At 46.6% G+C, this 20,838-nt stretch overlaps 4 protein-coding genes across 4 annotated transcripts; 3 read left to right on the forward strand and 1 right to left on the reverse strand.

The window, feature by feature from the left end:
• The first annotated feature begins 299 nt into the window (after positions 1 to 299).
• Positions 300 to 4,000, forward strand: F4817DRAFT_335709 (fungal-specific transcription factor domain-containing protein). The gene is made up of 3 exons (XM_049303059.1): positions 300 to 1,075; positions 1,146 to 2,585; positions 2,635 to 4,000. The coding sequence occupies exons 1-3, from the start codon at positions 930 to 932 to the stop codon at positions 3,722 to 3,724; spliced, it is 2,676 nt and encodes an 891-aa protein (XP_049159788.1). The 5' UTR covers positions 300 to 929; the 3' UTR covers positions 3,725 to 4,000.
• Positions 4,001 to 11,718: 7,718 nt separating this feature from the next.
• Positions 11,719 to 14,967, forward strand: F4817DRAFT_90768 (transcriptional activator xlnR). Its single transcript, XM_049308044.1, has 3 exons — positions 11,719 to 12,372; positions 12,429 to 14,761; positions 14,813 to 14,967. Exons 1-3 carry the CDS (start codon positions 12,024 to 12,026, stop codon positions 14,954 to 14,956), a joined length of 2,826 nt encoding a protein of 941 aa, XP_049159789.1. The 5' UTR covers positions 11,719 to 12,023; the 3' UTR covers positions 14,957 to 14,967.
• A 2,896-nt stretch (positions 14,968 to 17,863) lies between these two features.
• On the forward strand, positions 17,864 to 19,382 carry F4817DRAFT_90779 (scavenger mRNA decapping enzyme). The gene is made up of 2 exons (XM_049308045.1): positions 17,864 to 18,261; positions 18,394 to 19,382. The coding sequence occupies exons 1-2, from the start codon at positions 18,186 to 18,188 to the stop codon at positions 19,305 to 19,307; spliced, it is 990 nt and encodes a 329-aa protein (XP_049159790.1). The 5' UTR covers positions 17,864 to 18,185; the 3' UTR covers positions 19,308 to 19,382.
• On the reverse strand, positions 19,382 to 20,208 carry F4817DRAFT_90784 (uncharacterized protein). Its single transcript, XM_049308046.1, has one exon. The coding sequence runs from the start codon at positions 20,117 to 20,119 to the stop codon at positions 19,457 to 19,459; it is 663 nt and encodes a 220-aa protein (XP_049159791.1). The 5' UTR covers positions 20,120 to 20,208; the 3' UTR covers positions 19,382 to 19,456.
• Between the last annotated feature and the right edge of the window lie 630 nt (positions 20,209 to 20,838).

Raw genomic sequence — 20,838 nt, forward strand, 5'->3', positions numbered from 1 at the left:
CTATGACATGTATTGAGAGATATACCCAAGTATACAGCTTAGGTATCATACATGTAGCTGCTTGTTCACTCATACCTTAGGTACATAGGTACTGTACATCTTTAGGTACCCATTCCCGATTTACATGTACATATGTAGGTACCTAAGGTAAGCAAGCGGCTCAACGCATGTAAGAGCGGAAGCACTAGCGGGTTAGTGAGCTAGCGGGATACCTCCTTAGGTAACCCTATTTGTTAATTGGCGGATTATATAATACGAGATGCGCGACTTATCTTTCATATGTATTCTTATCTGCGTCTGGCTTCCGCCGATGAAATCTATTCGTTCTAGTTGCTGATCTTTTGTGTCGTGCACCGTCGTGTACTTGCTTTTTTGGGCGACGAGCGTACGCCATCGACAAAGTAATCTTATAATTTCACTCTGTTTCATAATCTCATCTATGAATCCGCAAGCCTCTTGATCAAGCGTGTTATCTTGTAACCGAATTGCCGTAAGGGTTCGCCCCCCCCCGCCGAGCCCTCCATGGGCCAATGGTCGCGACGCCATTATCGTCTCTTACTATTACCACCAAGGAATAAGAGAGGAGTTCCTCTCCGCGTATACTTATTTTTAAAAACCCAAAGAAGTGTTTGGCACCGGCATCAGCGTCGAGATCTATCAAGATCTGTCAACACTTATTGGCTACCTCTATTGGCTACTTTCTCAATCGACCCAAACTGCCGGATAGGACGCCGCTATTTTAGCACTCCCCCGGAAATATTATCGTTGTCACATCCATGTCTATCAAGTCTTAGCTTGCATGTGCCCTGAAAACTGCGCTCTTTCCATTACGTTTCTCTTTTCCTGCCAACCTCGCTCTGATACCCTAATACACTGATACCCTGACACAATTGTTAAGCTAACTTAGCTCGCTGCTGTGAGACTTTATTATGGACGGGCCCGATCTGTCGGGTTTACGACCACAAGCCGCCTTGACTTCAGGTCATTCTCTCGCTGACTCCTCTCATCCCCCGGCCAAGAAGAAGTCAAGGAGGGGCGGGGATCCGTCCAGTCAAAAACGCCGATGCGTCAGCACGTACGTGATACCTCGAATCTCCTCTCAGTTGCTCTTTCATTATGATATAAATTGACCTTGACGTCTGCAGCGCATGCATAGCCTGTCGCCGTCGGAAGTCGAAATGCGACGGCGCACTCCCGAGTTGCGCCGCGTGCGCAAGCGTGTATGGTACTGAGTGTGTCTACGATCCCAACTCGGATCACCGCCGAAAAGGAGTTTATAGAGAGAAGATCGACAGTATGAAAGCGCGGAATTCTACTCTCCAAATCCTAATCGAAGCTATTCTTAATGCAGACGAAGATGATGTCCCCGAAGTAGTCAAGAGAATACGCACCTGCGATAGCTTGGATGCTGTGGCCGAGTCAATTCTCAAGCAAGAAGAGTTCGGCAGTGCAGGAATAGAAGATGAAGATCAGATAGAGAATGACTATACTACCGATATGCCTGTTGAAGGCGAGAGAGACCTTGCCCGAAAGATGGGAGAGTTACGGCTGGAGAACGGCTCGACGCGCTTCATCGGTGGTACGTCTCACCTGATACACTGGGATATACATGGGGCGCCGAATCCGGAATACGAGTCACGGAATACTACCGGTGCAGCCGATTTAGATCCTATCACGAGTTGGTCTGATGTAACGAAGGATCGAGAGGTTGTTAAACATCTTCTCGATATGTACTTCAACTGGCATTATCCGTACTTCACCACGTTGTCGCGGGCTCTGTTCTATCGCGACCTTCTAAAAGGGAGATCAAATATCTCGCCAAATAAGGTTGCATATTGTTCGCCGTTATTGGTCAATGCGATGCTCGCGCTGGGGTGCCACTTTACTGATGCTGCTTGCGCCTTCGGTACAACTGGAGATAGCTGGACCAAAGGAGATCATTTCTTCGCCGAGGCTAAGAGACTGATTGTTGACAACGACGAGTATGAAAAGCCCCGGTTAACGACGGTTCAGGCTTTGGCTCTTATGTCTGTTCGGGAGGCAGGCTGTGGTCGAGAAGCTAAGGGCTGGGTATATAGCGGCATGAGTTTCAGGATGGCACAGGATTTGGGGCTCAACCTAGATATTGGTGGCATCAAGGGCGATAACGAGAATTTGGACGACCACGAGATAGATGCGCGGAGAGTCACTTTCTGGGGCTGCTTCGTGTTCGATAAGTGCTGGTCAAATTACTTAGGTCGACTTCCTCAACTGCCAAAAAATTCCTACAGCGTTCCCAAATATGACGTTTTCCCGGACGAAGATGCCGAACCCTGGTGTCCATATACCGACTCTGGTTTTGAAGAATCGGTGAAGCAGCCGTCGCGAACCCGTACGGTCGGTCTACAATTATCTAAATTGTGCGAAATTAGTGGCGACCTTCTCTTATTCTTCTATCACCCAAATCACATAGGGCGATCGAGCGGCAAGTCAGTCGAGCTCAAAAAGTTGAGTGAATTACATCGGCGCCTTGAGGATTGGCGAAAGGAGTTACCCAAAGAACTTGAACCTAAGGAGGGTCAATTACCCAACGTCATTTTGATGCAGTAAGTTCTCTATCAGCACAGTCGAGATAGCGTGGTTGATCAAATTTAGCATGTTCTTCCATCTTCAATATATCCATCTCTTCCGCCCTTTTCTCAAATACTCTCCAGCTACGTCCCCCTTACCACCTCACGTATCTCCCCGGAGAATATGTACCGCAAACGCAGGTGCCATCTCTAAATTGATGAGACTATATAAGAAGCTCTACAACTTACGCCAAATCTGCAATATTGCAGTGTATATGCTACATTCTGCTTGCACTATTCATATACTCAATCTCCCCGAGAAGACTGCGAGGAGGGATATCATTCACGGTGTAAAGCATCTCGAAGAGATTGCAGAAGATTGGCTCTGTGGGCGACGAACTCTTAGCATAATTAGTGTTCTCGCTCGTAAGTGGAATGTTGAGCTTCCTGAAGAGGCTTCTCATGTTTTACAGCGTACAGATGAAAGGTGGGGTACCTTCAAGACATCCGATGTACCTTCACCCCGTTCGCACATGGCTATATCTCCATCGCCTCCCGCTGTTGCGATATCACCGCCAGGGAGAGTTGAACATAGTCCCGCGAGTCACAATACTCCCCCGACTTCAGTCCCATCACCAACAGGCGGCCCGGGATCAACCGTCCCACCCGAGATAATGCGTAACTTAACCTCATCACCACCCAGCTTCCAACCTGACGCACAAATCCCGCAACCAGTCTTGGATAGTGTGGTTATTATGGGTAATTCGGTGCCCTTGGATACAAACGAGTTAGCTAGTCCAGATTGGCGTCAGCCTCCGACTACACAGAATGTTCTCAACTATCCGCAGGCTTTCCCTCAAATTCCAGATAATACTAGCTCTAACCAAGTATCCCAAAGTGCAAGACGAAATCAGGCACCGAATTCCATTTACGCCGTTGATGGACAAGACTGGTATCTTAAAGATGGTGTAAACTGGCAGTCTGGTTTCGATACGTGGAATATGGGGAATGGACCATCCGGCTCGAATATATCGGATCCATCCATGTTCATATTCACTTCTAATCCGCCTGCCAATAATTCTGGACGTTCTCTTGCTTCCATGGATTTCAACTTCGAGGGCCTTAATAACTTATCTTCTTCCATGGACGGATGGGATCTTCCAAATTTGGAGTAAGGGGATGGCTAACCCAAGTGTGTTTTCTAGTACCGTGCGTTTATTGAAGCCAGCGTGCTAGGTTATGTGAAATCTTGAAATTATATAAGGACCTTAGGTATGCAAGCGAAAGGGCATGATTTAAGAAAGCTACAACAGCATACTTTGTATAATGATCGTACACCTATTATTTGGCCTCGCTCTCGTTTAGTGATGACGAGAAATGATTATAAAAAAAGAATTCACGTCTTGGAACCAGCTAAGCGTATTAATGTGATTACTTTGTAGAGATACTAGGTGAGTACCTCCTAACTACCAATAGCTTTTACTTATACGGCACCTTCTTATCAGATCCTATTAATCTACACTAGATTTATTCCAACTTTATCCATTTTCCTCCATATCTCTTTTGATATCGGCATGGTCATAACATGAATGAGCTTTCATATTCAACGTTGGCCGTACAAATCATTATGCATGATTGAGAAATGGAAAGCCCCATAATTCGGTTGGTATGAACGATTACTTTTTTACAGCGGGCTCCTAAGTTTTCTTGGAAAATAAATTCCAAGAACGATGCTTCAGAGCTATCAACTAAACAAGACAGACTACTACCTCGAATGTATTGTGGAATATACGTCTATTCGAGTTTTAAAGTGACAATTATTCCAATTCTTAAAGCTAAATGACTTTACTGCTACTAACGGCGTTAGAACTAGCGGACAGCGAATAATTGAAGTTGCAAATCGAGGGGTTCGTGATGTCTATAATGCCAAGGTACATATGAGGTCCGTTCGTCAAATGCATTAGGTCTAAGAGGCCCCAAGAACGACAGGTCAAGATCCACCCCCGGATTTTCCACCGACGATCAGAAAATGGAACCTAGTGGGCCTCAACATGCGGATGAGCAAAGCTTCTTTGGACGTGGCCCAACAGGTAAACTCTGCACTAATCCTTAGGAGTGGAACTACATATTGACATGGCCTTCGTCACTTATCTGTCTGTTAAGCATCTGGATTAGGAGATCTGCTATATTTTCTGCTCTTACCTGGAAGATGCTAGTATGTATTAAGACAATATCGATAATGCAGGGAGCCGAATGGAAGAAAGATCGACCGTTCGTATGTCATTACGACATGATATATGTGCAGATTTTGAGTGGCAATGGCAAAATATTTGATTGCTGTCGTCGGTCTAGAACCGTGCTTCATTTATTTTATGAAACTCTAAGTAATCTCGATTCGTTTAAGAAGTTATGACTAAAGGGGAGTGAAGTATTGTGATACCCCAACCGCTAGAGCCTAGGGCTTAACGGGCAGTCTCCGTCAACTCGATACTTGAGGCATAGACAGGTGATCACTTGTAGCCAATATCTAGCAATGAGCATGACAACAACGAACTACGTGAAGATTGGCCCAAGGCGCCATGGTAGATGTGATGAAAGAGGCACTAGTTCTCACATGACCTCCAATACCAGGCTTCTGGGGCGGGAAGAAAAGTTACTCCATGACCGCAGACCGCTTTTGCCTGCGATTTCGGCTGGCCATCTTCATCAGTATATCTTGAGATTCGATTCCTCGTGATGTGCATTGATGTTAGCAACTTGGGATAGCACAGCTGATGCTTTGTTTGGTTCAGAATCTAGGGTGGCTCCGTGATCTCCAAATAAGGGCGGCCAAGACTCTTTCTCGTGCCGGGGTACGACAACGAGGCGCAAATCTTTGCTAGAAAGGGTGTGTCTTCGGGACGTCTAGCGAGATGTCCGTAGCTATCTCGTCAGCCGGAGCGAGGGCGAGTCCGGGAGAGAAGAGAAGGGCCTCTCCGGATCAGCGACGACGGATCTCTGGATGCTGGTACTTCGATCTGCAAGGCACTCGGATGTCTGCATCTAGCGCGTACGGCTTATGGTATATTGGACCGCAAATCTCTGCGCTTGCATATTCTACCCCAGATCGCAGTTTGCCGAATGGTAACCCAATGGACCCTCTCGGAGGGACAGTCTGAATTGGGAGTAGACCGGCCATTTATGGGGTAACATTCCGTCTTAAGATTGACCACTGAGAAAGGCTGGCATGATTCTCAAAAATTCCCGTCGTCCCCAATACCGAACGGAACATCGGGAGCCTTAAGCCTTGTGGGCGTCTGCAAGCATACCATGTCTTGCCTGCACGATCTGGGGACCTGGACATGACATGCCGGCCAACTCCCACTGATGCAGGCACCAATGTCGACTAGTACGTATGGTAGGATTTGGTAGCGTGTATTGTGACGGCTTCTCGAGCTTCGAGTGGTTTAAAAAGGCCCATCTGTACGAGCCTTGCCGTTTCACTGCATCTATGAGATGCGGTAGTACCGGATTGGCGATACATGTGGCACTGAGACGTATAGGATATTTATCTTTAATCTAAACCACCAAAAGGGTTGCCAATCACTTCCTGTAGTAGATTTTGGATGGCGTAGTTCCGCTATTGCAGATAGATCTTGAGCTTTAGTTTTCCGGTCCTTTGGAGAAAGTTGGGTGCATAGAAGTGGCAGAGCATGATGCTGCGAGTCTACCACGTCTTCCCCAGACACCCTTCTGATAGGGCTCATTCTTGTTGAGGTGCAGCTGCCATCCAGAGGCAATGCATGCATGCTCACTGTAACCCAACTCCGTAGCAGGAGAGATGATGCCTACCCCAGCCAAAAAGGATACCAGCACGTGGTAACAATTTATTTTCCTCCTTTCTCCCGACCTTGTCGCCACGGGAAAGAAGCCGCAATGACAATAAGAGAGGCAGTATCACGTGAACCTAGGGTAGGCGTTTAGTTACATGATATCCTTGGGGATATCGATATTATCTGATCTTACTATGCATCATTAGCAGTGTGTTAGCTAGCTTGCAAACCTGATTTTGCTTCTGCGTCAGAAAGACGGGGAGCTCGAGACCAATATATGTTACGTATAACCTGGTATTCTTCATATGGGTATTGTTACTTTTCCGGTATCCCGCAGCTGATATCGTCCTATATCAACGGGCTATTCAGAAACCATTGTATACCTAACGTAAGGCTCGTGGTAGAATAGCCTAGATCGCGAACCTGCAGACGCGGCGCTTGTGAAGCGCGTTGGGCTAAATAGCCGTACGTTACGCCTCACATGCAGCGTTAAGTAGTTCCAGAGTAAAATAGGCGCCGAGACGTATTGATAAATGACTGCCAAAGTGACTCATTAGAAACTAGTACCACAATGTCGCGAGATAATGCCATCTCTCCCGAATAAAGAAGAGAAATGCCCATTTAGTTTCTGAGCAACTTTTCTGTATGAGAGTGGTCCCTGTTTGGCACCGCCCTGTTTGATCGTGGTGGAAAGTCGGACCTTGTTCCGCTTTGAGTTCCAGCATCTCAGATTGCAGTGTCCGTTGGATCGCACCCTGGGCATCTTGGCACGGGAATCCCTACACACGTTTCCAAGCTGGGGAGGTAAGATGGCCGAGTTTTCAACTACCGATCAGTGGAGTCTGCCTAACATTTTAAACTTCCGAAAACTTCATGATCTTAATTCCATGTCGGGCTATGTAGTGGAAAGAGTCCTTCCTAGTTTGAACCGCGTGCTGTTTTGCGACCGCGGATTAGTCGTAGTAACCTCGAGTGGACTTCCTACAGTAGCGTAGGTATCGCTCCCCGGACAATATCTCTTCTAAAGGAGCCAGTCGGGCAATTTGTCCAAGCTCCGATGCCACTTACGCATTCCTTTGATCCTAGAGAGACTAGTCATAGATCGTGAGATTTATGAAATCGTAAATTCGCTTCTCTTCATGTATGCTGTATAATCGAGCTAGCTGTGCCTGAGTCCAGTTTCGATTTATATGGTGAGAGGATGTGATTGTCGAATATCATTATGCAATGTTAGAGGCGAAACATGATATCGAACTGTAGAGCTAGAGACGTGGGCTGAAGTCATACGCTGTTTTAGGTACCCAAATATGCATAGCTTATTTCCCCAGGTCTCTCCAGATACCATATCAAGGTAAGCATGGCGCCCTCTGCAGCAATGACATGTAAGTTTCTCTCCAGAATAACTTCCCCAGACTTTCAGCGTCAATGGCGACCGTGCGAGTCGGAGATACCGTGCGTCGTATTCCGTGTCTTAATAGCATTCCTTTATTGAGTAGCTTTCTGGGGGACTCGTGTTAGCGCTTAGCCCTACCATAAAGTGTCTCGTCAGCTGTATAGGATCGAGCTCTTTCTATGTACATTAGAACTTCTTAGAAGTCTTCGGATGGTTCGTGGAATTAAAATGACAAGAAATCTGCTAAGACTCGGTGAAAATCCACCAATAGGGGTATTTTGCGATAATTTCGTGCAGTTCCATTGTGCTAATGGGAAGTTCGGTCCGGTCACCCTTGGTAACTAGGGGCCCCGAGTTCCGGCTCGACTATCCAGCTTGCAACCTAGTGGGCATCCGGTATGGTGGGTTCCCGCGATGCAACTTAGGACACATGAGAATCGAAGATTGCGGCTATTAGAAGTTGGAATGGATCCTTCTTAAGCCGCCGCTAGTATAGTTACGTAGTTCCAAGTTGAAGCTTCGCCCTAACCCCTGGTAGTAGAAACGGAGTGCTATAGCAACATAAACCAGAGACATTAGTACGGATTACAATGCACAAAATGTCTGTTGTATCTCACATTGTGTAAGCTGCGGCTGCACGGGTAGCCGAAGCTAGTAGTTATGACGTGCCAAGCACAACCACCATTCAGAAAAGAATGGTAGAGCAATTAAATAAGCTTGGGTGCAATGCCAGCTAACTTTGGATGGCTTGTAGTATCGCCACTGAACAGAGCGAAGTGCCGTGTTGACTAAAGTTCCTTGTAATATAGAGTAAATATCCAATCGTGAGATCCCCGGGGGGATCTCCGTGCCGATAAGCGTACTCAATAAAACTTTGCTTTTGCTCTGAATTTAAGTTATTCCTCGATAACCCTACTAATTTAGCTAATTCAGCCAAGATTATATAAGAAAGCGTTCCTTTGATAGAGATCGCTATTACTGGATCCTAGAAAGATCCAAGTTTCCATTTGATGCTTATCAGCGCGATATGGCAACTAGTTTAAATATAAGAATCGCTTCCGTAGCTATAAGCCAAGGCAGTCTTAAGATATAAGGTAGTCACTATCTAACACGTTAGGAAAAAGGATAATAATACGAAACTGACTTAGCTGATCTTGAAAAATCTGAAGGGGTGTTTCATCGTTACCCGAATATACGGAGAGATATAAGGTCCCGTATCCGTGACGGTTCGTCCCTATTTCGGCCATTAACAAACATCGATTAAGAGTAGCACATGGAATAGGGCCGCATTACCTGAGTATTAGCACGCCTGTCAATAATGGCGCTCAGTAATAAATATGCAGTCTATATCGCAGGAAGCATGGCTCGTATTACCTATGTCTGGGATGGGTCGTGATATGGGGCGCCCTGCAGTCTGTCATAGATGCAGGACCAGAATAAGCATTTTGAACATCAGGATTGGGTTGCGGGAGGCCCCTAGCTCCGGGGTATCACTTATAACCCTGATTTGACATGATCGTCGGTATGTAACACATACTAGACCTACCTGTAGACGATCATCCGCATCATGAACTTTTGGATGTGAAAGCCCATGAAATTTGCAAGTGTACCTATTTTCGAGGATATCAAATATAACGAAGATGGTAGTAAGCAAAGTGTTGAGAAAGATGAGCTTCGAAAATACAGTGTGAGGAAGTTGAATTCAGGTAACGAACTAGAAGTAGTGTACGAAATAACGTGCGATGCTTGCGATGCGAGCAATTTAGTTAAATTACGTAATACGGGGTTATTAGGCGATGCGCTTAGTTAGCTCACTTACTAGTAGTCATCCCCGCTAGAGTGGTAGTCACAGGGCACTCAAATACTGTATTAGGTACACGGTATTCGGTCATCCAAAATTTACTTGCCCTTTTCAACCCTTTTCAAGCCACGATTACGATTTCAACTTAAGCTTATAACATTTCTACCAGCTTCCCTGATCGAAGGGCCGTATCTAGATAAGATTGGCATAAAGCACTATGTCCTATTGCAACCCTACATTTTCCTACCAACGGCATTAAAAGAAGTCCTAAGCTGTCAACCCTCCAGCATTACCCCTATGGACCCTGATTACTATTACTACCCTTTACATCTACGGTGGGCTAACCTAGGCTAACCTACGAGCCACCGGCTCACCGAGACGATCATCCATCTAATCAGAGAGATCGCGGGGAAGGAATGTCCAGAACCACTGATCTATCTGTTAATCTGTCTGTTGGAGAATCTCAGTGATCTAACCTACAACTTCGGATATTTAGCAACATGAGACGAAATCACTGCGTCGAACTTGTATGTACAGACTAATGTCTGTTTCCGAGACTACCAAGATCTCGGATATGACTACGGACTAAGAGTCCAGCAAAAATAGAAATGCCTGCAATACCTCACCGTGGGCCCATAGGGACACATTTGGGTATGGTACCTGAATCGAAGGTACCGTTAAAATAGTCACGACCGCGGGCGTATACGAAATACTAGACGCCGTCCCGAAAGAAAAAAAAATCGAAAAATCAAGTTCAAGCATTAAGATGTGTCTCCGATTATTTACTAACAGAACTGCCTATGCTAAAAACTGATAAGAGCTTTTCGGCGACACCTGACCGAATATGAAGCTGTTCTCCGTCCGGTCTAGGAAAGCTCGCGGGTCTCCATGCTTGCCAAGACTGGTAATGACTGGGCAACTGGGGTACGGGGTATCAGGGATGGTACATCCTTGATAGTCACTCGCGCTTCATCCCACCATCATCCAGTACTCCAGTACAGAACGGCCCTAATAGACGATGAGAAAAGCTACGCTTCACGCTTGCTTCTCACAAGCAAGCCGTCCATCTGCAAGCCCAACAGCTGTATGGAGACGAGGCTGCAACACAGCATTATGTTGCTACCTATCTCGTCACTTCTAGCAATGCGTTTTATCCAATCATATCTACTATGAACTGACCGATATACCCTACTACATCGTATACTCACTCTCTAAGTCCGTTTAGAAAGGTGCGGAATCTCTTCACATATTCCAAGGATTCACACCGGTCGTTGTGGGCCTTGCTGACCTAGTGTGCCCTCTTCTGGGTCGTCATTCCTAACCCGAATTCTCTCCCACCCACTATCCCATAGCCTAGTCGGTCCTAGTGACTAGTCGCCCGAATCTATGTGTTCCTCTATGCGAAGTACCGTCGTCTGTATGTCAATACGAACCCCTGTACCCTCGTTGTAACCTAACCAACCATGTCGTAAACTCAAGTGAGAAAGCGGGTCATATAATAGAAATGCCCGAGGGAAGGACTCCTCTAGGAAGAGTTGCTACTAGAACGACCAAAAGGTCACCCCTCATATCCCCATCTTGTCATTATATCTCCTTAGACCTATTCCGCCGTTGTATATTGCATCGTCAATCTACCTGCGCTTGTCTATATTGCTCCGACAAGAAGGGGTAACCATTCTCCAATCGAATCCACAGAGGCAAGCAGGAACCTCTCCTTGTATGCATGCCAAGGACGCAGACTTTATTTGCCCTCTTCTGGGAGAGTACTCCAGACCTAAATAGAGATTGCCTTGGTTAAACCAGACCTTTTCTATGCTTCCTTTGGTCCACCGTCCTTCCGACTTCTCTACCTAGTAGTCCCTCCCTTAAAACAACCACTATTACTGGGGACCGGGACAGAGTAGCAGATAGTCCAACTCACTACGGTGCTATGGAACACTTCCATATCCTACTTTGCCCTGTATGTATCTTCACCTTCAATCTTCCTAGACCCTTGTACACATCCCGTCTTCGATTCGCTGCTCTCTTGCCTCTCCAACCCCGCCACATGCTTTGACATCTGTGCTTGACATACCAGTGCCGTTCATATACTACCGTGGCGATCCCTCCTGACTATTTTGGGGTCCCTTGTGCTGTTGAACGTAGTGTCATGCTTATGTCTCTAGATCTCCACAGTGAAAAGGTCTTCGGTCCATCCAAGTGCCGCTGTCTAGAAAGGCTACGCTTTGCCAAGAGCTGCAGGACACAACCGCTCCTTGACAAACATATAGCTTAAGCTATCTCGCACCTCTCCGATACAAATCGGACACTGCTGCAGTTTGGACGCATTCATGCTTCACCCCAACTGCTTGCATTCGTTCGAAGTCGCCTATCGTTCATGATATACCGAGTTAGACCAGATCGTCGACAGACCACTGCTTTCACTTGAAACGTATCGAGTAAAATTCGCAACCACGGATTACTCGAAGATGTTGTCTAACCCACTCCAGCGGTTTTCACCGTACCACGCCTTACCTTCTAATGCATTACTCTCAAACGGCCATATGCCTGGGAGCCACCTCCACGCAGCTGGCCTCGACACTTTTGGCCATGGATCTCAATACACTATCCAGCACCTTCAACAACATGTGGGAGTTCATGCCCCGCATCTAGCCCGAGCACCGCAGCCAAAGCATCGACAACATCCCTACGGGGGACCTAGTACGAGAGCTACAGGAGCAGCCGGCCCCATCAGAAGGAGGATAAGCAGGGCTTGCGACCAGTGCAACCAGCTGAGGACCAAGTGTGATGGACAGCACCCTTGTGCCCATTGCATAGGTTGGTAACCATATCGAGGCATCCTAGGACTAAGTCAAGGTTACTAATAGAATCAGAATTTGGACTGGGCTGTGAGTATATCCGAGAACGAAAAAAGCGAGGAAAAGCGTCTCGCAAGGATCTTGCCCAGCAAGCAGCTGCTCAGGCTGCCGCCGCCTCTCAAAATGGCCAGAAATCGCCAAACCTAAACGACGACAACGAAGCCTCCGGCGAGCAACAAACGGACAGTGCGTCTTCCGTGAAGCCGGAACAACAGACAAGCTCTAGTGATAAGGCACTAAACGATATCAACGAAGATGCCATACAGCGCAGTCAAAGGACGGGGAGTCTCGATAGCCTAGCAGAGTTGGGCTCTCACCAGCCTCATTTAACAGGTCATCCTAGTGGTATAGAGCGGGACCAGCTTGATAGCCCTACTTCGTTGGATCTCAATGGATATGGGAATGTTCAGAACCCATACGACAGGCAAGGAATGGGTCATTTGATGGGTGGGACTACACACAACACATACGGCTCAAACCAGGGCAATCTCTCGAATTACCCCGAGATTCCTTACACATTGCAAACACAAAGTCCTACTAACTACTCAGCTAACGCCCAGCCGACATTTCGGATAGGGACCAGCCCCCTCAGCGCATACCCTATAGGCGGAGAGCCTGCGTCGCCTGGGTGGATGTCAATGTCTTCACCTCCACCGCAGTTCCAATCTCACATCCCCCAAAATAATTACCACCAGCAGCTAAGATATCCAGTTCTCAACCCCCTAATACCCCACCTTGGAAATATCATTCCTGTTTCTCTCGCTTGCGACTTGATCGATTTGTATTTTGCCAGTTCGTCGTCTGCTCACGCCCACCCGATGTCACCCTATGTTCTCGGCTTCGTCTTTCGGAAACGATCATTCTTGCATCCTAGCAAACCTCGCCAATGCCAGCCAGCACTGTTAGCAAGCATTCTTTGGGTGGCAGCACAGACGAGCGATGCCCCATTTTTAACCAGCGTTCCGTCTGCGAGAGGCAAGATCTGCCAGAAGTTGCTTGAACTTACTGTTAGCTTGCTTAAGCCATTAATACACACTCCATCTGGCGAAGCTTCGCCAGTTTCCAGTCCAGTAATAGACGGTGTAGCCTTAGGAGGATTGGGTGTTGCCCTTCCTGGCTCTATGAGTATGGAAAATCTCACGGGAGAATCTGGGGCTTTTGGCGCCGCCGGGACGCTTGACGACGTTATCACTTACATCCACCTAGCCACGGTAGTTTCCGCCAGCGAATACAAAGGTGCTAGCCTTCGATGGTGGAATGCTGCGTGGTCTCTCGCGAGAGAGTTGAAACTTGGCCGAGAACTCCCGGCGAGCGTACCTTCAATAGTCCAAGGTAATAATGGCAACGATATCGATGCAGATGGCGAAACCGAGGATGGCCTCGGTAACAACGTCGCCCCCGGAACTGTCAGCGAAGAGGAACGAGAAGAGCGAAGGCGGATATGGTGGCTTACCTATATTGTAGACCGTCACCTAGCACTATGCTACAACAGGCCACTATTCTTATTGGATATCGAGTGTGAGGGTCTTCTCCAGCCCATGGATGACACCGAATGGCAGAACGGAAACTTCAATGCCCATACCACGGATCCTGCCTTATCGGAACCGCAAGGATCTGAAGGAGTTCGGGTGCGTGGGCCACACTTTGAGTGTACCGGTCACAGTATCTTTGGTTATTTCCTGCCCCTGATGACTATACTAGGCGAGATTGTTGATCTTCACCATGCTCGTAATCACCCCCGCTTTGGCATTAGTTTCCGTTCGGCCAGGGAATGGGATGACCAGCAAGCTGAGATTGTGCGACATCTCGAGGCGTATGAGCAAAGCCTAAAGATATTTGAGCAAAAACATTTTAACGCCAGTTCGGAAGATAAGAACGAACAGTCTGCTACGTTGGAGATGCCGTCTGAACTAGACCAGATCGGCTCGCCATCAGGACGATCTGTGCATACCAGCTCGTCACGCATGACCGAATCCGATATTCAAACCCGTATCGTCATGTCTTATGGCACACATGTCATGCACGTACTGCATATTCTGCTCACTGGAAAGTGGGACCCCATAAACCTCATTGATGATAATGACCTGTGGATCTCGTCACAAGGCTTCATCACAGCTACAGGACACGCCGTGTCTGCTGCAGAAGCTATTAGCAACATACTCGAATATGACCCAGGGTTAGAATTCATGCCTTTCTTCTTCGGAATATATCTACTACAAGGCTCATTCCTATTACTACTTATTGCCGACAAGCTACAGCTTGAGGCTTCGGCTAGTGTAGTCCGTGCCTGCGAAACTATCATCCGCGCCCATGAAGCGTGCGTTGTTACGCTAAATACTGAATATCAGGTGAGTAATGAAGCTCACAATACCTTCTTAATTAAGCTAACTTCCTTCTAGCGCAACTTCAGCAAGGTGATGCGTAGTGCTCTCGCTCAAGTTCGCGGTCGCGTGCCCGAAGATCTTGGCGAGCAACATCAGCGTCGCCGAGAGCTTCTAGCTTTATACCGCTGGACCGGTGACGGTACAGGTTTGGCCTTGTGAGATATATACTCGCAATATACATTATTTTGTTCTACTGTGAATACCAAATAGGTGGCGGGCGTTAGGGATTTTGTTTAACGGAGTTATAAAACGGACTAAGTGGAGTGGCTGGCGTCTCGATTTACGGATGGCCAAAATCATTCCCTTGGTGGTAACGAAGGAATCGGACAAAAGGTCAATGTGCAAATGATCACTTGTTTGAATAGTTGGGGTTACTCGGAGATGAGCAAGATGTTTTGATAAAGGGTCAATTATCGACATTTAAGGTCGATAAGAGTAGTCGTTGAGGCAAAATTACAGATAGCTCGCGCTAGGCTTCTTGTAAAGCCATTCCGCAGAACCCTAGGCGTTGTTCACTTGGGAGGAGATGTGTTTAGAAGCGTGGAGTTTGAAGGAGGTGGTCGGATAGTTACGTACACGTACGAGCCCAATTAGAGAAGAGACTTGATTCAAACTCATCCCTTGTCGTATGTGGTCGCTAAGTGCATAATGCAGACGCGTTGAATATCATGGACGGTGACATGTCTACTGCATGGTAACGGGTATGCCGTGAAACGTGACGCAGCATTAACAGCCATCCACTGCTACTGACTTATCCTCCAGTGAAGACACACGTGAAACTGTCAAGTCATCGGGTACGTTCCATTGATGGCCACCTACCGTGCCGATATATTGGTTCTAGCCATTGACGCGATGCTCTGCCGTGCTCAGGGGCTGCCGAGTGCTTATTTTGCCGCGGAGCATACCTAGGTAAACCTCGGTATTTACCTTCCTACTACGGCTGCCATTTGAGACATGGTATCATGGGATAAGGTAGTTGAAATGTAGCTTGTGGTGTCATCCTCACCACCATGTCGCAATTCCTTATCTCTGATGAAAGAGAGTAGGCACTTAATCTAACGCAGGTACGGCTGGAGTTCTAGAACTATGAAGCTTATGTAGATAGTAGTTAATATATCATACCTAATAGTGTAGGATTGAGTCCTGGCTCAAGTAGTCCTGGCTCGAGTAAATTTTGCGTTACTAGAGAGGTTTACACAACCGTCTTAGTTTATGTTTCAACCCTTTCATAATTAGGATTATATTAGTTAATATTCCTTAATAGGTACACATCTTAGAAATCTTTATGAAAATCGAATGCTATAATTTATAATAAACATAAAAATTACTTGGTGGGACATCCGGGGTGATAGTTCAGGGGAGGTAAAACTCCCCAATCTTACCGTTGATAATATATAAGCTCTATCAAAACAAACTCTTCCACATACGACCATAGGATCTGGAAAACTCGGGATCCCGTCCGCTCTCCCATCGATAAACCGGATACCGCCGGACCAGTAGTTGGGTCGGTGACGACCAGCGAATCCCCGGTGTTGTATGTTTTTTTCTTCTTTTTTTGTGCTCGTTTTTTACTCCCTGGTGCCTGAATAACGACTCTATCTGGACAATTAAGTTGCTAAGATGGTTTTTTTGACTACAGTATTACTCTTTCCGTTGATTCTATTTAATAACATTAGGCCCTGTTTTGAATTCAACAAAGCATCGCCTATACTAGCGTCTTTAGAACGAGGATCATCCTATTCAACAAGCGCCACCTTGTCCCGCAAATCTACACAGACCGTCGTCCCTTTTGCAAGGTATTCGAGGAGTAGGAAAAACCTACTAAGTTCTAGCTCCCATACCTCGACATCTAGATCGACAATCCCATGATCCGCATGATAGTTTGAACATAGGTAGTCTCTTGAACTTCCCGCAGCGACTGCTTAGGGCCAGTCTAGTGAAGCCTCCGCATGCCGCTAATATCTGGCATACTGGACTTGGATGGTCACCATTGAATATTTGGGAATTAGTCACAGCCTTCTGATGGCTGTTTATGGAGCTTGTAGTACGTTAGATAATCCATGTCCATGCTGTCGAGGATACCTGTGCTCCGAATGCTATATGAGATTGTCGTGCTGAAATAAGTGGTCGAGGGGACTGCTGTTAGGTACAGTACGAGACATCTTAGCGAGGATCTGAATATAAGTCAGGCTTCCTCATGTAAAACTGGGAATGCCATAGACCAGGCGGACATATTATAGTTCATTTCCTCTTTTACCGATGGTTGTTTTCTTAGTATGGCCGCCGTATTAGTAGTTAAATCGACGACGAGTAAGTCCCAGCTATCTTCACTAGTTATATGTATCTTAATATCACGTAAACTTTATGTATTAAGCTCAGATTTATCCAGTGCTTAACCTAGTTTTACTTATATTGTCAAATAACCCCTAAAATTGACATGGTCGAAAAGAAATAGCTCGGGTGTAGCATGGGGTGTTAAGGTCCCTAAGGGATGACTGTCCCCCTTTTCTCTTTTAAACATTATAAACAAGGTTGCATGCTACATCCAAACCTATCTAATACTTATGTAACTAGATGAAAAATACATATCTTATTAATCAAGCTATCTTGTGCATACAGGTCATCTATACAGCCCCCATCGCCAACCTGTCCCACCGCGCCCAGTATCTTTCTTCGGGAAACTGGGCGGTCTTTAAGCATTTTGATTTTTGAGTCTCCCGCTTCCCCCTTTTCCCTCCTCTAGAAGTCTTGCGTTAGGTACTCTAGCAGCTTAAAATTTTGGAAATCAACATATGAAATGCCGTGGTATCTATAATACGATCGGATAATAAGGGGTAAGGGGTGTTAGTGAGCAAACAACGGAAAAGTTGCGGTTGTATCGGTTAGGACGGCATCGGCTGCCACCAGCTTAGCTTCTAAGCGTTTATCATGAAATGAGATTGAAAGAGGGTCTTTACATGGCCTCGAATACCTACATGTTATTTAATTTCATGTTTGATATAGCTATTCTCGTCACTACATCTTCGATCTCATTGATCCTATATAGAATTTGGTGATATGAAATTGTGTGAGTGAGTGGCTAAATGTAATGATACTTTGGTACCTAGATGAGATTATGTATTAGATCTCACTCCCGGATACGTACATGTACCCTAGGCAGGTTTCCAGGTACGACCCGCGGGGTTGGATTTAGTTATCTGTAACGGCCCGTTCACCGAGTGGCTAGGTGCCTAGGTGCCTATAGGTACACCGACTGAGGGGTAGCTCCGATAAGGCGTCGCCGATACGAGATAAAACGGCGGTATTAGAAGTTGACTTCAAATTTCTTTCATATATCCAACTCATGCATGTAACATTTCCCACGTAAACTCCATAAACCTGCTTGAGGATGGCGACTGAAGAAAGTAAACGTCGCGTTGAAGCGCTAATTCCCAAGTTCCAGTTTGAGCGCGTGATTAATCAAGGTGCGTCATAATTATAATGGAATCCTACATGTATTATCGACAATGCTACCCAGAATGATGTCCTCCATATGTGCATTCTCTAGAGCTATAAGATTAGGGTATATAATATAAGAACTGACACAGCGTAAAAAGGTGAAGCAGGACGGCACATCACGCTATACGGACAAGTCGACTCGCAACCTGCGCTTCTCATACTAGAACGCGCTCCTATCCCCGACGCTGAAGAGTATTTGTCCGTCCTGCCTGCTAATCTACGCAGCATCACAAACCTAGGCAATAATGATATATATTCGTGGTTCCTAGCCTCGGGAGCACCCATCCTCAAGGGAAATGAAAACGACAAGTTTGCCGACCTCAAGATATCCCTGATATGCCCTTGCACAGAAAAGCATATCAAGAAACACAGCAAGCAAGGGTACCGCTTCGTGACAGAGACACCCGAGATCTACCGCAATAAGGTGCGGCCGTTTATGCAGATAAATCGAGAAGAGGGCCACTTGAATTGGGTCTTTAATATCATCGAAGGGAGGAAAGAAGTCGAAGACGTCATTTATAGAACACCGCTGGGCCAGGATGGGGACGAAGGGTTCCTAATGCTGCCGAATCTGCACTGGGACCGAAAGACAATCGAAGCGTTACACCTTTTAGGTATAGTCGAACGACGAGATATCTGGAGCTTGAGGGACCTAAAGAAAAAACACATCTCTTGGCTGAAACATATGAAAGCCAAGCTGATAGACGCCACGGTGAAGACATATCCGCAGATCGACACGGATCAACTGAAACTGTTTGTTCATTACCAGCCAACTTATTACCATTTCCATATCCATGTTGTGCACGTCATGTTAGAGGCAACTTCTACTCAGTCGGTCGGGAAAGCGATTGGGTTGGATAGTATCATCGAACAACTCGAGTCGATGTCAGGAGATGAAGAGGTTGGGATGGACAGCATCTCGATAGGCTACACGTTGGGTGAGGCATCGGATCTGTGGATTGAAATTTATGAGCCGCTTAAGAACTCCGGTAAAGCTTCTCAACCGCAATGACAAGATCATTAACACCCGGTCCGCTAGCACAGTCGGTCCATTCCCCACCATCTCGAATGCAATATACTTGGTCGTTGAGTCGGACCGTGCAGCTCTTTGTGACACCCGCCTAAATTATCACTAGTTAGCCAATATTACTTCCAATAATACTACGTAGAACGTACGTCAGCACTCCTCTGGACGCTTTCTCTCAGCATAGCCATTCCAATAGCTACGTCGTCCTTTGCAGCGCAATCGTTCAATTTCTCAAAGTCAATAGCGTGTTCCAGCGCGCAGTCTTCAACTAGTTCTCGCTGCGGAATCACCTTATAATCCCTCGTCAAGCACATGGTGAAACCGAGATAGATCTTGGGGTCCGGGTACAGATGGTGCGCGCAGAGTTCGATGATATTGCCCATGCACTCGGTGGGGCCGTGTTTACAGTCGACGCCGTCATTTTCGGTCGGCGTTCCAATGTACGACAATGTAAAGTTGACTTTCTCATTTACGCGCATCATAGCGGGTAGCACTAAGTCTCTGAGACAATCTCTAGCGTCGGGGCATTTGCTCATTATGTGCGCCTCTAGAGGGACGAGCTCTGAATCCGTCGACACAGAAATGCTGGGGGTTGGCGTCGATGATTGCTGTCGAGAGGGTTCCGGGACGAACATAGTAGCGTATGAGGATACGACATGGTTGCAAAATACCATGTAAAGCGCGTAGAGAGATGCGACGATGAGGGTCATTGCAAGGATCGGTCGGCGTTGACGTCGACAGTGGTTTCGCGTCGCCGGCTTCTCCTCCATTATCGGAAGACTGCTCTTGGCAGCCATCTTCTCAGGTAGTTTGGCCTATTGATTTTTCTGAAGACTAGTAAACAACGTGATTACTGAAATGCTCAACGATGCATCTCGTATTAAAAAAAAAAAATAGAATAGCACTGGAGCAATAAAAATGAAGACTAGAATTGCTATTACTGGATGGCAAATGGCGAAATCAAGTCACGATGGTCTAGGAAGGAATAAAGTTTATCGTGACCAACGTTAGGCACGGGATTGAATTCAAAAGGTGACCTAAGGGGCTTTCCCGAAGAGCCTCCTGCCGCGGCATGTAACAAAGTGGCCCAGCACGGCGCACGGCGCAAAAGCGTAAAGTTTACTAAGCTACATGTAACTGGAGCTACTGCTTGAAATTGGACCGAGTCGGCAAGTCAGGCGCCGGTTGGTTCTGCTATCTGCCCTAAGAGATCTGGAAACGTGGAGCGCAGGTCGCATCCATCAATGTGGCTGATGAAACCCACCTGCCTTAACCTTAGTTAATCTAGCCTCCGGTAGCAGTGACTTTGTACGAAGTACATACATACACAAGGTCCCCTAGTTCAAGTAACCCTGGCAGTCCTTTCTAGTAGATCTGGTACCTATTACGAGTTTTGACTGGACCATGAGACCTTGGAACTCTGACCCTTTTAACCCACACATCACCATTCGGAATCGAGTCAGGGTGAATAAGGCCGTTCAACGTTACTATTGACTTACCTATTCCATCTAATTTG

The sequence above is a fragment of the Daldinia loculata genome (genome assembly GCF_022478755.1).
Source record: "Daldinia loculata strain CBS 113971 unplaced genomic scaffold F4817scaffold_20, whole genome shotgun sequence".
In the NCBI taxonomy this organism is placed as follows: Eukaryota; Fungi; Ascomycota; class Sordariomycetes; order Xylariales; family Hypoxylaceae; genus Daldinia; species Daldinia loculata.